Source organism: Schistocerca gregaria, chromosome 9 (genome assembly GCF_023897955.1).
Source record: "Schistocerca gregaria isolate iqSchGreg1 chromosome 9, iqSchGreg1.2, whole genome shotgun sequence".
Classification (NCBI taxonomy): Eukaryota; Metazoa; Arthropoda; class Insecta; order Orthoptera; family Acrididae; genus Schistocerca; species Schistocerca gregaria.
The window spans coordinates 175,523,241-175,539,873 of NC_064928.1; the positions used below are offsets into that span (position 1 = coordinate 175,523,241).

Below are 16,633 nucleotides of genomic sequence, written 5' to 3' on the forward strand. Positions count from 1 at the left end.
AAAAACAGCTACATAGTTGTGGTGCTCCGATAAAATTGCAGAAAATGCTGCATTAAAAACGGTGGTGCACTGCACCAAATCTAAAATCACTCTGGGCCTCTTCAGTAACCAGGATGGCAGGCAGTTAAAACCCAGGATGTGGGGTTGTACAGACTCCACACTGAGCGACTCTAGCACACGGATCCCAAACGGCATCGTAGCCTGGGGACGGTGGGAAAAAAGGAGGTCCAGACTTGGATGAGCAACAATATGGTGAGCAGGCGAGGTTGGAGCTGCAAGAAACTTACAAGCCTGGCCCACCAGCAGGAGCTGCCACTGGATGGTAAGTGGCGGATCCCCAGCCTCAGCACAGAGGCTGGGTATGGGCCTGGTCCAATAAGCATCAGTCGCCAGTCGAATCCCAGCATGGTGGACAACGTTAAGGATCTGCAAATAAGATGGCCTTGCTGACCCATACACTGTGCATCCGTAGTCCAGCCTTGAACGCACAAAAGCCCAATAAAACTGAAGGAGACTTTCAAGTCTCATAGGTGTGGCAGCCATGACAACCTGGAGTCAAAAATTAGGCCCACAAACCGCACTGTGTCTCTAAAATGTAGGACACTATCCCCGTAGCTGTCGAGAGATGTTGAGTTCTTAAGAACATTGCGTTCTTAAGGACAGGGATAATTATACTGTCTCGCCATTTTGATGGAAAAGCAACTGCAAAACAAATGTGGTTGAAGACCATGGAGAGATGTTGCCTCTGGGGAATATCCACGTGTTGGATCATCTCATTGTGGATGGTATACGGGCACAGGGCCATGTCTCAGGAAGAAGTAAGAGCTTGCAACAATGCCCATTCAGTGAAGCGTGCATTATAGGGCTCAACATGTTGCGGGATGAAACAGGGGGTCTGTTTAACCATGTGTTTCTGCTGGAGAAAGGTACTCTACGGCATTGGCCCCTTTCCTAGCTGGAATTCATAGCAAATCTCTTCCCCAATGCAAAGTCCCAAGCAATTGGAAAAAAGCTCAGGTGACTCCTGTATATAAGAAGGCCACATGAACAGACTTGCAAAATTACAGACCAATAACCGTTAACACCAGTCTGTGGTAGAATCCCTGAACATATTCTCAGTTTGAATATAATAAACTTTCTTCAGACTGAGAAGCTTATGTCCTGGAATCAGCGTGGTTTTAGAAAGCATTGCTCATGTGAAACTCAGCTTGCCCTTTTCCCACAACATACTGTGAACTATGGATGAAGAGCAACAGGCAGATTCCATATTTCTAGATGACTGGAAAACATTTGACACGACGCCCCACTGCAAACTGTTAACACAGGTTCAAGTACATGGAAAAGGTTTCCAGATATGCAAGTGGCTCAAAGACTTTTTAAGTAATAGAGCCCATTTCATTATTCTCTAAGGCAAGTGTTCATCAGAGATTAAGGTATCATAAGGAGAGCCCTAGAGAAATGTCACAGGACCTCTTTTATTCTCTACATACATAAATGACCTGGCAGACAGAGTGAACACCAATCTGTGATTGTTTGCTGACGATGCTGTGGTGTATGGTATGGTGTCAATCTTGAGTGACTGTAGGAGAATACACAATGACTTACAAAAATTTCTAGTTGGTGTGATGAATGGCAGCTAGCTCTAAATGTGAAAAAAAGTGTAAGATAATGCAGGTGAGTAGGAAAAACAAATTAGTAATGTTGGGATACAGCATTAGTAGTGTCCTGTTTGACACAGACATGTCATTTAAAAATCTGAGTGCAATATCACAAAGTAGCAACGACCTTGCTGCAGTGGATACACCGGTCCCCAAGAGATCACCGAAGTTAAGCGCTGTTGGGCATGGCCGACACTCGGATGGGTGACCATCCAGGCCACGATGCGTTGTCACCATTTTTTGGGGTGCACTCAGCCTTGTGATACCACTTGAGGAGCTACTTGTACGAATAGTTGCAGATCCGGTAAAAGAAAACCATCTTCATGACTGGGAGAGCGGTGTGCTGACCACACGCCCCTCCTATCCGCACCCTCACCTGAGGATGATACGGTGGTTGGATGGACCTGATGGGCCACTTGTGGCCTGAAGACGGAGTGCTTAATATCACAAAGCAATATGAAATGGAATGAGGATTATGGTAGGGAAGGTAAATGGTCGACTACTTTACTGGGAGTATTTTGGGAAAGTGTGGTTCATCTGTAAATTAGACCACATACAGGACACTTGTGCGGCCTACTCTCGAGTACTGCTCAAGTGTTTGGGATCCATACCAGGTTGGAGTAAAGGAAGACTTCTAAGCAACTCAGAGGCACGCTGCTAGATTTGTTACTGGTAGAGTCCAGTAACATGCACGTGTTATGGAGATGCTTTGGGAACTCAAATAGGAATCCTTGGAAGAAACGCAAAACTCTTTTCAAGAAACACCATTGGCAAAATTTAGAGAACCGGTATTCGAAGATGTCACTGTTTACAGTGCAGCAGCTGGTGGAGACTGCGAATTCACTCCTGTATCTGGGTGTTGTGTTGACAGAAGGTTGTGCAGCTGTAGAAAATGCGAATAACTGCGTAATGAAAGCAGCTTCTGCCTTCATAAAATTGTAGCCGATACGCTGATACAGGAACATCACATGCAAAACTAAAATTCATATTTTTAACACAGGTATAAGCCAGTGAAAGTTGGAAAGTAAAGATAATATCATTATAGTTACACAGCTTCTGACACATCATAAATATTTGGTGGCCATAAAAAATAAATGAGGACGATCTATAGAGAAAAAAACCAGATACCATAGAAGAACAAATACATGAGAGAAAGCAGAGAAGACTGTGACACACATTGAGAAAGCACGACTGAGGAATTGAGATAAAGGCATTCAATGGAATCCCCAGGGAATGAGGACGAGGGGCAGGCCTGGATGATCATGAAAGAGGGTGGCGGAAGGCAAAATAAAGAATGTTCGTCAGACTCAGGGGGAATTAAGAGAAATTGCCAAAGACAGAAGTGGATGGTGAGCAGTCCTGGACGACCTATGACCTGATAGGTGCCAAAGGTATTAAGAAAGTCATCTGTGGGGTCCAGCATGCATCAGTATTGGCTCCATTCTTGTTCTTCAACTACACAAATAACATTACAAAGACAAAGGGCAGTTCAGAAATTATAATATTTGCTCATGACATAAGCATAAGAGGTGCGGCTATAAAATAATGGGACTATTGCTGTAGCATATGTTGCTTCGAAAATGTGTATATTTATGTATACTCACCTCCAATATACTCCTCTCCTCTATCCCTACAACACAACATGCAAATTTTCTATTGATGGGAACAGTGCTGGAAGTCGTCTTTTGTAAGATTCTTTCACTGCTTTAACAGACTGATATCCTGTTTCCTTTCATGCAGATTATACCTTGGGGAATAGAAATAGTCACATGGTGGTAGATCAGGTGAATAAGGTGGGTGGTCTACCACTGGGATTCTGTACTTCACTAGAAACCTCTTAATAGACAGTGCGGTATTAGCCTGTGAATTGTTTTGATGCAAACCCATGACTTGTTCTTCCACAATTTGGGTCCTTTCTTCTTACTTTCTCATGGAGTTGAGCAAGAAACTCAAAATAGTAACGTCAATTAATAGTCTGAACTTTGGGAACCCAGTGAAGATAAACAGTTCCATGAATATCGAAAAAACTATCACCAGCACTTCGAATCTTGATTTGCTCATTTGAGCTTTTTTGGCTCTCAGTGAAGTTGGCTCCTTCCAAAGCATGGCCTGGCACTTAGCTTCTGGATCATAATTGAAAAACCAAGATTCATCACGTTATCACTCTTTACAAGAAATCTGGATCTTTTTTAATGGTATTCACAGCGACAGTATAAACATTTTCATGAGCTAGCACCAGTTTCGCACACATTTTTCTCAAGTTGTATTGGTTATGGAAAATTTGCCTTAAGCATCCTTTGACAGTTCCTATAGTTTCAACAATTAATCATATACTCAACTGCTGGTCACATCAAACCTGATTCCCTACTTATTTGATATTTCTTTCCATTTTTAATGTTGAAGGCTGTCCAGGGCATGATTCATTTTCACTGTCTTCTTAGCCATTTCGGAAACGCTTGAACCTCTCAAAAACTTAGGCATGTGATAAACAGTCTTCTTCATCCTCTTTTTTTTTAGTAACAGGTTTCAGCTGCAGTTTTTCCAATTTTCGTGTGAAACTTGCACAATTTGTTTTTCCAACAAAACAAAATAGCACCTCTTACAAACATGAAGACCATGGTCACATCGATTTGCCTACAGACACTGGAGATCCTGCATTTGACTGAGAAAGCTTCACACTCCACAGTTACCAGTTGTTCATCTTTGGCATACGCATACTTAACTCTGTGACAGAGTCAATCACATTGCAGCCAATCCTCGTACTAATCAAGGGTCTAAACATGATCTAAAAAGAGGCAAGACAGGTGATAGCTTGTGTGAAGCTCAGCTTACCCTACATTATTCTGCAAACCACTGAACTACAGGCAGATTGTTTATTCCTACATTTCCAGAAAGCATGTGACACAGTGCCGCAATGCAGACTGTTAGTGAAGGAGTGCTCCACATAAGTGTGATAGAACCGCTCTTGTTCACTATATACATAAATGATCTGACAGACAGGGTGAGCAGCAATCTGTGACTATTTGTTGAAGATGCTGTAGTGTAAGGAATAGTGTAGTTGTTGGGTGACTGTAGGATTATACACGATGGTGACCTGGGCAAAACCTCTACCTGGTGTGATGAATGGCAGTGTGCTCTAAAAGTAGAAGAATGTAGGTTAATGCAAACGAACAAGAAAGACAAGTCTGTAGTGTTTGAACAGTGTTGGTGGCGTGCTACCTGGCAATCACATCAAGTAAACACAAGGGTAGTCCGTAAAATAATGTTCCCATGAAGCTACAGTCCTGAAAAGTGCTATTATGGTGGATCCCACAATTCTATAGTGTACCTTGGTTCCCCCACTCCAAATCCCCTCCCTAGCGAGCTGACTGTGGAGCTCAGTCTTGGCTTGGCAGCCGTACGTGATGGATCTCCCCCTCGCTTCGTCCGCCAGGTGAGAGCTGTGCTCAGTGATCCGTTTCCTGTCTGCAAAAAACATTGCGCCAGCAGATATCCATTCCCAGCTATGCAAAATCTATGGAGACAAGTGTATGAGCGTACAACACATGTGCAAATGGTGCAGAGAGGTTCAAGAACGGGAGTACTGATGTCCACGATGAGGACAGTTCCGGACAGCCAACTGTTTCTGATGAAAGAATCGCAAAAGTGCAGCAATGGTGGTCTCAGATCAAAGAGTGACGGTTCGTGAGCTCTCCGGAATGATCCCTGATGTCAGCAAAACCTCTATTGACAAGATTTTGATGAAGCATTTAGGGTATGCTAAGGTTTGCGCGAGATGGGTGCCAAGAATGTTGACCGAAGGCCACAAACGTCAATGCGTTGAAGCAGCCCAAGAACTTCTTCAAGATCACAGAACTCATGGTGCGGAATACCTCGACTCCACTGTCACTGTAGACAAGACTTGGGTGCACTACTGCACACCTGAAACCAAAGAACAGTCCAATCAATTGAAGCACACAGAGTCGCCGAGATCGCAAAAACTCAAACAAACGCAAAGTCTCGGCAAAGTGATGGCAACAGTGTTTTGGGACTGAAAGGGGGTATTTTGTGCGAGTTCTTGCCCAGTGGTACAAAAATCAACACTGCTGGGTACTGTGAGACACTGCAAAATTTGTGCCGAGCAATTCAAAACAAGAGGGGTTTGCTGTCCAAGGCGGTGCGTTTGCATGAGGATAACACTCGGCTGCACACAGCTAAAGCCACCAATGAGCTCATAGCAAAATTTGGATGGAGTATTGTCTAACACCCACCCTACAGCCCGGACATAGCCCCAAGTGACTACCATCTCTTCCCTGACATGAAGAAACGGGTGGAATGCATCTTGGCAACAGAGAAGAGCTGAAAGAAGAGGTTCTCAGGTATTTGTGTGGCTTGGTGGCAGATTTTTTTGACTTGAGCATTCCAAAGCTCGTATACCACTTGCAAAATGTATTGACATTCAGTGGCGACTATGAAGAAAAACAGGTTAAATTCTGAACTTTCCAAAAATGTACACATTCATGAAATAAACATGTTTTACACAGTGGGGAAAAAAAAAAAAAATTGGGCACCTTATTTTATGGACACCCCTCATATGTAGGTGCAATGCTGCAAAGGAACATGAAATGGAACGAGCATGTACGGCAGGCAACATGGAGGGCGCTGGGGGGGGGAGGGGGGAAGAAGTAACAATGGCCAACCTTCATTTATTGGGGGATTTCTCAGAAAGTGTAGCATATCTATAAAGGAGCTCATGTAAAGAAAACTAGTGCGACCAGTTCTTGAGTACTGCTCGAGTTTGTGGGATCCTCCACAGGCTCGTTTAAAGGAAAACATCGATGAAATTCAAAAGCATGCTGCTATTATTTGTCATTGGTAGATTTGATCAACATCCAAGAATTATGGAAATGCTCTAGGAACTCAAATGGAAATACCTGAAAGGTAGAAGAGATTTTCGTGAAATGTTGTTGGGGAAGTTGGGAGAACTTGCATCTCTGACAACCCGCAAATTGATTCTACTGCCACAAATGTACATCTCATTTGAAGACCATGAAAACAAGAAGTACACGCTTGTATAGAGGCATATCGATTTGAGCCTCACTTCCTTGTGAGTGGAACAGGATAGAGGTTGACTACCACGGTACAAGATATCCTCCACCATGCACTGTATGGTGGATTGTGGAGTATATATGTAGATATAGATAGCTTAACTGGCCTACAAGTGATTCACACAATCACTTTAACTCTTAATCATGTATAGATTTGGATTACTCAATTTCAAATAAGCAGAAGCCAGTCACTTACTACCCCAGATCTAGGTTTTAATGGTCTTACACTAATGAAACACTGTGTGAAATTTTTCGAGGTCCATTCTGATAAAGAGTTCAACTGTTGCCAACATATGGATAAATTAATTACATTCAGTTTAGCATGTTTTGATCTTAGAAGTATCTGGTTGTCTTTACATAAAGACAAGGTACTGGCTTATTTTGCGTATTTTTGGCTCTCTGTTGTATTATGAAACAATGCATCCAAACTAAATAAATTATTTATTCAGCAGAACTGGAGTAAGAAAGTTATGCAGAGGCTTTAAGTATTTTGGGTCTTACACTAATTCTCCATTACATTTATTCTTTAATGGTTTTTGTTGCTGCAAATACTAAATTTTGTTGTTTTCATGACGGGTTTATTTGCTTGTGTTCTGAATTTCCTTCCTGTTGATTTTAACAGAATTGTCTTGACACCACTTAAATTCAGTAAATCTGATAATCCACTATATTCCCTGCAAAAGAGCACAGTGAAGTTGCAATATTCCACTGTACTTCCTCTGTCAGAAAAGTTCCAGGACAGTTTTCTTTCTTTTTTTTTAATTTATTTCTTAGTTTGGAGTACTAAAAAGGAACGAATGTTGTTTTTTATGTTACATGGTATGTGTGCATCCTTGAAATGACCTCGGCCACATTTATGTACAAACACACATGGTAGCTTAGGAACACACTGTTCGGGTTCTTGGCGCATTAGTTTAGGCAACACAATGGATGCTGACTGTGAGCTAAGAGTGAACATTAAGTTCACTGTTTAGCTCAGGAACACCGCTAGTGAAATGTGGACAATGATTAAGCAAGCATATGCAGGCGAGGCACTTTTGAGTGGTCAGGTTTACAAATGCACAAAAGGTTTTGCAATGGCAGAAATTCAGAGCAAGGTGACCCCAGAGCAGGTGGCCAGTCTACAGCACTTACCAATGCAAACATGGAGTGTGTAAACAAGTTTCTGAAAGAAGACCATCATGTAATTGTGTCTGTGATATCAGGAGAATGTAATCTGAACCATGACATATGTTATAAGACTTTACGCGAAGATTTAGGGAAATGGAAACTTAATGCAAAACTCATCACTCACACATTAACAGATGAACAGAAAGAGGGGAGACTATGAATATCTGCTGAATTACTGTATAGACTCAGATGTGATCCCACATTTTTGTCAAGATTATTCCTGGGGCTGAAAGTGGGTGCTACCAGTATGACATTCACACAAAGCATCAAAGTGCTGAATGATGGAGTTCCAGATCACCAGCATTGAAGAAAGTTACATGACAACCTTTGTGAACACAATGTTGATCCGATCCTTACATAATAAATGATTACTTCACCATGAATATGTTTCTCCAGGTCAAACAGTGAACCAAACTATTTACATCGAAGCCTTGAAACGTTTGCGATAAGCAATTTGATGTTGCCACTCTGATTTGCAGCTCTCTCAGCACTGGTTCTTACTGCACGACAATGCAAGACCCTCCTAGTGCTTTACTGTAATCGAGTATCTGGACAGACATTATGTTACTGCCATCTCACATCCGCCATATTCGCCTGACCTCTCGCCTTGTGATTCTTCTTGTTTCCAGGAGGGAAGAAGCGCAAAGAAAAGCTACATTAAGACATCACAGACATTCAACAGGCTGTGACAAATGAGGCTGAAGGCATCACAGTTGAAAATTTCTCTGCTTGCTTCCATGGCTTCCACAAACATTGGCAGCAGTGTATAGATAGCCAAGGGGACTACTTAGATAGGAACAAGGATCATTATTTAATATGTGCAATTTTCTATTTTTTAAATACTGTCCTGAAACTTCTGTGACACAGAGAGTATTCATATGTTCGATATTTAGACTGGAAGGCATCAGTGTGTTGCAAGAAACTGAACCTGAACTGTGCATCTGTATAACAAAAACGTCTGGAAATTCAACTCTGACAAACTACCCAGGCAAGTAATTGTAGAGCAAAAACCATGTTTTGAGAAGAACTGTAACACATTTATCCCTTCTCAGAAAAATCAAGAAGTGGATACAGTGCTAGTTTTCACCATCAATAATTTGTAAGAATCATCACAAATCAAACTCAGGAACAAGAACTGCAAATAGGGATATAGGTCATCTGGGTAAAATCACTTGGTATAAGTCACACTGGGAATAAACTTGCATTGTATATTAATGGGCAAGATTATTAAATAATTAAAGCACATTGGTTTTGCAATTAAAACATAATGATAAAATTTATGCGGTCGAAGCCAGTTCTTTAAAACTGCATTTATTGCATTGCAATTTGCCACACTGCAAGAGGCTCCATCTCTTATTAGTTACACATGTATATCAATCAAATTACGCTCACTGAAATGAAAAGAATGGATCAATGGCAATGGAATCAATGAAGACGGAATGACATGAAATGATGTCAATGAAAACCAGTCAAAAATGCTAGACACACAGTTGGCAAAAAGGCCAGGGACGGTGAATGTTAAAGTATGAGTCCCACGTGGATGTATAATCAGGTAGCCTGGGGGTTATAGCAGCTGCGCATGAAATGCAAGAAACTTCAGTTCGTGTCTCAGTCTGGCACAAATCGTTGCTAGGCAATGAAAACCTCTTAACTCGATCTGACAATGAAATCCACACAACTCCATTACCAAATGTAGACAATTATGCCACATAGCCTGTTGAAACCTTCCTTCTTAGAGTTGTACGGTGTCGCCATCTAGCGGCAATAGTGAAAAACTCACATCTCTAATGATACGTAGTTTGTGCATCTCCGGTAATCGTCATTGTTAGTGCGCAGGGCGAACACATGCTCTGAGATTAAAATGTTTTTTGATGTGACAGTAACCTTTCTGTCTGACAGACCCAACACTGCTTTATTGCTACAGGTACACGTTAGTATTTCCAGGTATTTATGTATTGCATTTTAATATACAGAATTAATAATGACTTGTTAAATACAATGTTGATTTACGAGTTTTTCATCGCGCGTAAAGCCGACAGCATTCAGTACATACGAGGTTTTAATTTTAGAACTTAACAGAATCCTATACATTCTACAGTAACTACTTTGTTTCCAACTATGGGTAAAAAGAGTAAATTCACTCTTCACCTTGTGAAACAAGCCGACAATGGGTCATATCGTATAAAATCACTGGAAGAAGATTCTAGTCAGGTTCCTCCTTGTCCTGCACCAAAGGAAAGAGTAGACCTACAAAATGAAGGTAAACCGTAGTTTATATTGTTGTAACATCTAGTAAGATCCTTGTTTGAAATTGAGGTGATTAAACTATTTAAATATTATTGATGACATTATTGTTTACACTACAGATAATGTGAAAAAAGAAGCCAATACAGAGGTGAATTCCACTTCTGAGTTTGAAAGTCTTTTCAAACACAGCAGCAAGGATGATATGTTCAGTGGCAGTAGTGATGTTTATGATCCCGATAAAAACAAAAATGACCATAGCAGTAACAACAGCACGGAAAATAACAATGATGAAGTTGATGTGAGAGTAACAAGTACAAAGCAGTACCATAAAAGGAAAAGCAATCAACCACTTCAAAGCTTGCAGAAAGAAAAATGTATGAGGGGACAGGATTATTTAGGCAAAAAGATGAGTTTGCAAAAAGAGTCCAACAATGAGCAGAAGTAGGAGGGAAATGAAACCACGATGTACTTGTAAACATTCTTCCTTAAATAGGAACAGGACTTGCAAGGATATTACAGAAGAGCACAGACAGATAATATTTAATAATTTCTGGCAGGATATGTCTTAGGGTGAAAGAAATTTTTTTGTTAGAAGCCATGTCTACTATGTTCCAGTTAAAAGACGCAGAAATAATTCAGAATCTAATAAATCTCACTGTTATAGCACACTACATCACTACATTACAATTTTGTAATAGAAGGACATAGAAATCTGTCTGCAAGACTATGTTTCTGAATACTTTGTGCTTAGGTGAATGGAGTGTCAGAACATGGGCATCTAGTGCATCAGGAAGAACGCTTGCAGAAGGGCCTCAAATGCATGAGAGACCAACGGAAGTTTCAGGTGGACGACAATCAGCATCAGATTTTTTTGCGCAGTTGCCAAAACTGGAATCACATTACTGCCATCGTTCTTCCACAAAATTTTACCTGGAACCTAACTGGCTGAGTTAATCAGAAATACATAGGAAATACATAGAATTTTGCAAGAAAAGAGGACAAATCCCAGCTGCTTACAAACAGTTCTGCAAGGTATTTGACGAAAATAATCTTACCCTATTTTCGCCTAAAAAGGACCAGTGCAATCTTTGTTGTTCTCACTAGACAGGAAATCTCTCAGACAATGAATACTCTTTGCATATGGCCCGAAAAACTGAGGCAAGGGAAGCGAAAAATAGTGATAAATTAGGACCAGCTAGTGTGTTTACTATGGACCTTCAAGCACTTCTGCTTTCTCCGAGACTAAAAGCATCTGCACTGTACTATAAAAGCAAACTAAAGGTACACAGCTTTACCATCTATGATTTAAAAAGTAATGATGGTTATTGTTACCTTTGGCACGAGAGAAGGTGGACCAACAGCTTAGGAATTTGCCAGTACACTCACACATTTTATAGAAACATACAACCAAAATGATTCAGAAGCTATTTTCTATAGTGACGGATGCACGTACCAGAATTGAAACACAGTGATTAGTAATGCACAGGCTCATCTCGCCAATCAGAAACACATTACAATAGTGCAAAAATTTCTGGAGAAAGGTCACACTCAAATGGAGTGTAATTCTATGTACTCCACCATAGAAAGGAAGTTAAAGAAACAGACCATTTATACTCCTGCTGCTTATGTAGGAGTTTGTACTAACGCAAGACAAAGTCCTAGACCTTATGCTGTCTATTATTTGGACCACACATTTTTCAAGTCCTATGATAAACTCACGTTTTATTCGTCTATTCGGCCAAGATCCAAAATTGGGGATCCAACAGTGACTGATATTTGGTGTCTTAAGTACGATCCCTCTGGAATAATGGTATATAAATTGAAACTCAGCAATACATGGGAACCACTTCCAAGAAGGATGTCAAACATATCCAGCTCATTTACAGTGCCCCCTCCCTACAGTTCACCACTAAAGATCAGTGCAGAAAAGTTTACGCATTTGCAACAACTAAAGCTGGTCCTTCCTAAGGATGTGCATTCATTTTATGACACACTACCTCACATTTGTAATGAGAGAACATGTCTGTGCCTAAAATAATGCAGCCGAAAATAAACTTGTTTACAGCCACCTATGACTGTGATAGTAGCAATAATAGTAACAATAATAAATGTTAATAAACTGGACAGATGTTTATAGTAATAAAAGTTTTATTAAAGCTAACAACATTGGTTCTATGTTTTTTAAACACTTTAATTTATTAACATCCAGATTCTAATATTTTGATCAATATCTGTAACAATGTATCCTTACAGATGTTTCATAATACACATATAATGCAAAGTTTAAGTAAGTATTTTTTAAAACAAATTAAACATTCATTCATTTCAGTTCTTAACCGTGCACTTGTTACATGCCTCTTATCTCCATCACTTCCAAAAAAATAACTGTGGAAACCTTGTAACTCCAAAAACCGGCAGACAATTTGAAGTCTGAGGCACCGAGCGAGTTTCTGGCCTGAAGACCACAACAGCATTATTTGTATTACCAAATTCTCCTGGTTTGTAGGCAAACTTCTGACCTCACACAGTACAAATAAACAAGGTTGCACCGCAACTAGAAGCAGCTTGAGCACACGCACTGTCCTCCTCGGTACACTGTACGAGGACACTGAATTCACATCACGTTTGTGGCTGCTTCTCAAATACGAACATCACGACACTTGAGCTTTTTCTGCGGGAGCCGTGTCCTTGCCATCTTCCGCCTCATTTTTCACGTCTGCATCTACAGAGTCCTGCTTGCTGTCCTCCTCATCTAAGATAACTAACTCAACATTGCCCAATCCGAGATACGCTTTATTCTTCAAGGCTCGGATGGCTTCGAGACTCCGATTGTCGACTAAATAGACCAGAGTCTGGCCCGACGAATCGGATTTCGCACTAACGTTCCTCCACGTCCTGGTCTCTAGAGTCTTGTTTTGAGTGCTGAGCATCAACAAGATCTTTTTGGGGTCTGTCTTGGCAAACAACTTTGGTGTCTTAAATAGTACCTTAGTCCCTCGTGCGACTTCCCCCTTAGGCTTTACACAGAGCTTCGCACCGTCCCACGGCTTCAGCAGGGGCACAGTTCTCTCCAGCCACTGCTTTGTCTGCTCGTTGGCACACGTAAGGACGAGAACACCCTGGGAATTGTTAGAATTGTAAAACTGTGGAAAACACCCGTCCTCGAGAGGTTTGAGAGCGTCTACGAGTGCTTCTCTGATTTTTTCGATTTCACGTGCTGAACATTTTCGCTCGGAATCTGGTGTTATCAACATATTCTGTTTGTACAGCGCTTCATCTTCAGTCACCTTTCCTTCTGCAACTGTTGGCGTACTGTCAGCTTTCGGAACCTGCTTTTGTACTTTCGACGTATTCTTCTTCTTAACTGTGTGTCGTCGGTCGGATCTTATTTCTCTAGCAGCTAATCTTAATTTTTGAGACTCGAGTTTCCGGTCTGAAGCAGATTTCTTCACTTGTGTCTTCCCTACTCTTCCTGAAGATGAGCGCCCAGCACCTATATTGAAAGAACAAAAAATTATAATCAGATTACCTACACAGCAAACTGTAGTCCCAGGCATGTCAGGAACAACAACTTGTGTTTCTTAAATAAATGCTATTTTTATACTAGAAAAGGTGACTGCATTTGAAATAAATTATTGTATGTGAAAGCTTAAACCTTACTATACTTTTCACTAAAATTTCCACCCATAGTAAGACTTTTTAGGTTTCAAGCTTCCTTCAGATGACAGTATCATCCACAAACAGCCTACAGATCTCACAACATTATCTACAGAATTATTTATTTGAGGTACTTCTGAATTTTTTCCCTGTTCTCAGATGGTAAAGCTAAGGACAATGAGCCAATTTCAATTCCTTAGTCATTATTCTTTCCTTCCTGTCCTCCTCCATTTTCTCACTGTGTTTTTCCTTCCTTTCTTCTGACCATTTCAGACCAACTGTTTCACTCTCCTACCTCAGAATCCATTCATATTTACTCTTTGCTAAATACTTTTTTACTTCTGGGTCCAACGTCTTGTTTACTTCTTATCCTACAAATATTTAAAGAACTTTTTGGTTAATCCACTGTCTTGCATTTGATACAAATGTCCAAAAAATATCAGTTTTCTTTTTATCTTTTTTTGTATTTTCTATGTTTTGATGAATTTCAGCTTACTTCATAATTTCCAGCCTTCCATAGTTTTCTATGGGCCTAATAAAGGATGTGCAGCAAACGAGCCCCCAGCTTAAAAATTTAATATCTGAGATTGGCAGACCAGTGAATGAACTGTATGCTTATTGTGAAAGCGGCAAGACTTTTAAACAGAAGTTTTGAAATAGTTCAAAAAGCTGATAACAGATGGTGTTGTAATCACAAGACGTACTGCCTATAAACAATACACTACACTCAGCGTGATCAGTTCCACCATTGAAACATGAAAGGAGGTTCGTGTACAGAAGGAGGAGGTTGAAATTGTATATATCATTCAACAGTGAGTTTTCTGGTACTGTGTCCACAGTTTAAAACACAGTCCTACAGCAATAAAGTGTAGTTTTCAAACACAATTAATGTTCCAAAAGGATCAGTTGCTGAGACAAGTTGGTGAAACCATTCACAAGCTCTTGCCAAATTCCAACTGACAGGCAGAGTGGCTGACAATCTAGCTAATGTTGGCTCCAAGAAAACCGTATGTACTCCTGAAAATATCGCCACGGTTTCTGGAATTATTTTCAGCACAATCCAAGGAAATCCATCCAAAGAGTTGCAGCAGAGGGTCTGAAGTGTTCCAGCATGCAGAAAATACTGAGACCAAGCCTACAAACACTTCCGTTTAAAATCAAAAGCCATCAGGCCATATCTGTATGAGATGTGCGACAGAGGGATTTGTGAACCGAATTCTCACACCGATTGATATCGAAGAATTTGATGTTGGCTGCTTGTGGTTCACAGATGAAGCACATTTCCACCTGAATGAAGCCGAAGGAACAAAACATGTTATTTTGAGGTTCCAAATATCCCCATTTGTGTGAAGCAAAACCACTGTATCCTCCCAAAGTTACTGTTTGGCTTGTGGTATGCAGGCATTGCTGGCACTTTTTATGCAAGTTACAGCTAGTGAATTTTACATTGCAACTTTGCATAAATTTACTGTCATACAGCTAGGAACAACTAGGCACCGAGAGGTTCATGCAATATAGGGCCAGATTACATCACACCAAACAGGTATTTTGCTTTCTTGATGAATATTTCGCAAATAGAGTCACTGTGTCGGATTATTGTACATTTACTAGCCAGGGATGGATTAGCCTACATATGTGCCCAATGTTACTCCTTTTGTGGGACACATTGAAAGAAACCATTTATAGGTAACATCCCACAAGACTCGAAAGGCTAGAAATGGTGGTCTGTTTGTCATCTGAATCCATTTTTCATTTGCACCACCTCTAGTCTGCAAGTGGTGGAGATTTTGAAATGATTGTGATGCGACTGCAAGGTCTGCTTGCGTAGTAGGAGTTTAATTATACACATGGACACTGTAAGAAATGAACAGTGTACAGCACCATCTATTAGCAGGTTTTTCGCTACTTCAAAACATTATGTATAACATTCTTACAGCTTTCAAACAAAAGAAACCATTTGTTGCATTCTTCTATTGATCTTAGTTTTCGAGATATTTAATGTTGAAATCAGGGACTTCTTCGCTGGACACCATGTATTTTCCTGATTATTTGCCTTTCTAGTGTTTCTTATTTATCTAAATTATAGTTTAATGCTAGACATTCCCTTCCATATAGACACTCTGGTTTCACTACTGTATTGCAATCCCTTATGTTTGCAATTTTAGACAGGTACCTTTTGCTATGAAAATCTTTAGTTATTCCGTGTGCCCCTCTCATGTGTTTTTCCTCTCTAGCAGCTTTTTCCAGCCATTTTCTCAGATCATGTCCCCATGATATTTAAATGTTTTAACTTTATCTTTTTGGCCAATATCTATTTTCAAAAATTTCAGTCAGTTTTTAATAATTGTTACAAATCCATTCATTACTGGTGAAATCTTACATTCCTTCAGTTTTTCATTCCAAATTCTCACGGTCTTTTCTAGATCACGATTAAAAAGAATGGGGATTAGACATAACCTTCCCATATATTTGTTTATTTCGACGGACTGACACATTTCTCTCATAAATTTAACTTTAGATACTGTGTCTGTGTTTCATGAAACAGATTTGCCAATTTAAACTATTTAAACTTTACACCAAATTCTTGGATTATTTTATCTATAGTTTCTCCATTAAACAAATCAAAGGCCTTTTTGAAATCAACAAACATTACTACACTGTCTTCTGAATACAGTAATCTGTGGCGAATGACTGGCTTTAGAATAAATATTTGTACAGAAGAGGCTCTGTAATTCTAAAACCACCTTGATATTTAACAGAATAACTCTCCAGTGCTGTGTCTACTGCATTTTGTACAATCTCTGAAAATAGTTC

At 40.1% G+C, this 16,633-nt stretch overlaps 2 protein-coding genes across 4 annotated transcripts in view; one reads left to right on the plus strand and one right to left on the minus strand.

The window, feature by feature from the left end:
- Positions 1-10,033: 10,033 nt before the first annotated feature.
- Positions 10,034-10,607, plus strand: LOC126291481 (uncharacterized). Its single transcript, XM_049984990.1, has 2 exons — positions 10,034-10,175; positions 10,282-10,607. Exons 1-2 carry the CDS (start codon positions 10,034-10,036, stop codon positions 10,605-10,607), a joined length of 468 nt encoding a protein of 155 aa, XP_049840947.1.
- A 1,685-nt stretch (positions 10,608-12,292) lies between these two features.
- The window catches only part of LOC126292098 (uncharacterized), a 28,394-nt gene continuing 24,053 nt past the window's right edge, over positions 12,293-16,633 (minus strand). For all 3 annotated transcript variants that reach the window (XM_049985923.1, XM_049985922.1, XM_049985921.1), the window contains one exon: positions 12,293-13,655. In XM_049985923.1, the coding sequence (XP_049841880.1) occupies positions 12,814-13,655 (842 nt within the window). In that variant the 3' untranslated portion in view covers positions 12,293-12,813. The remainder of the gene's footprint in view (positions 13,656-16,633) is intronic.

Excerpts from the sequence above, each read along its gene's own strand:
- LOC126291481 (XM_049984990.1), top strand. The coding sequence starts at position 10,034 with ATGGGTAAAAAGAGTAAATTCACTCTTCACCTTGTGAAACAAGCCGAC. Across the intron at positions 10,176-10,281 it reads AGTAGACCTACAAAATGAAG|ATAATGTGAAAAAAGAAGCC; the intron begins GTAAACCGTAGT and ends TTTACACTACAG.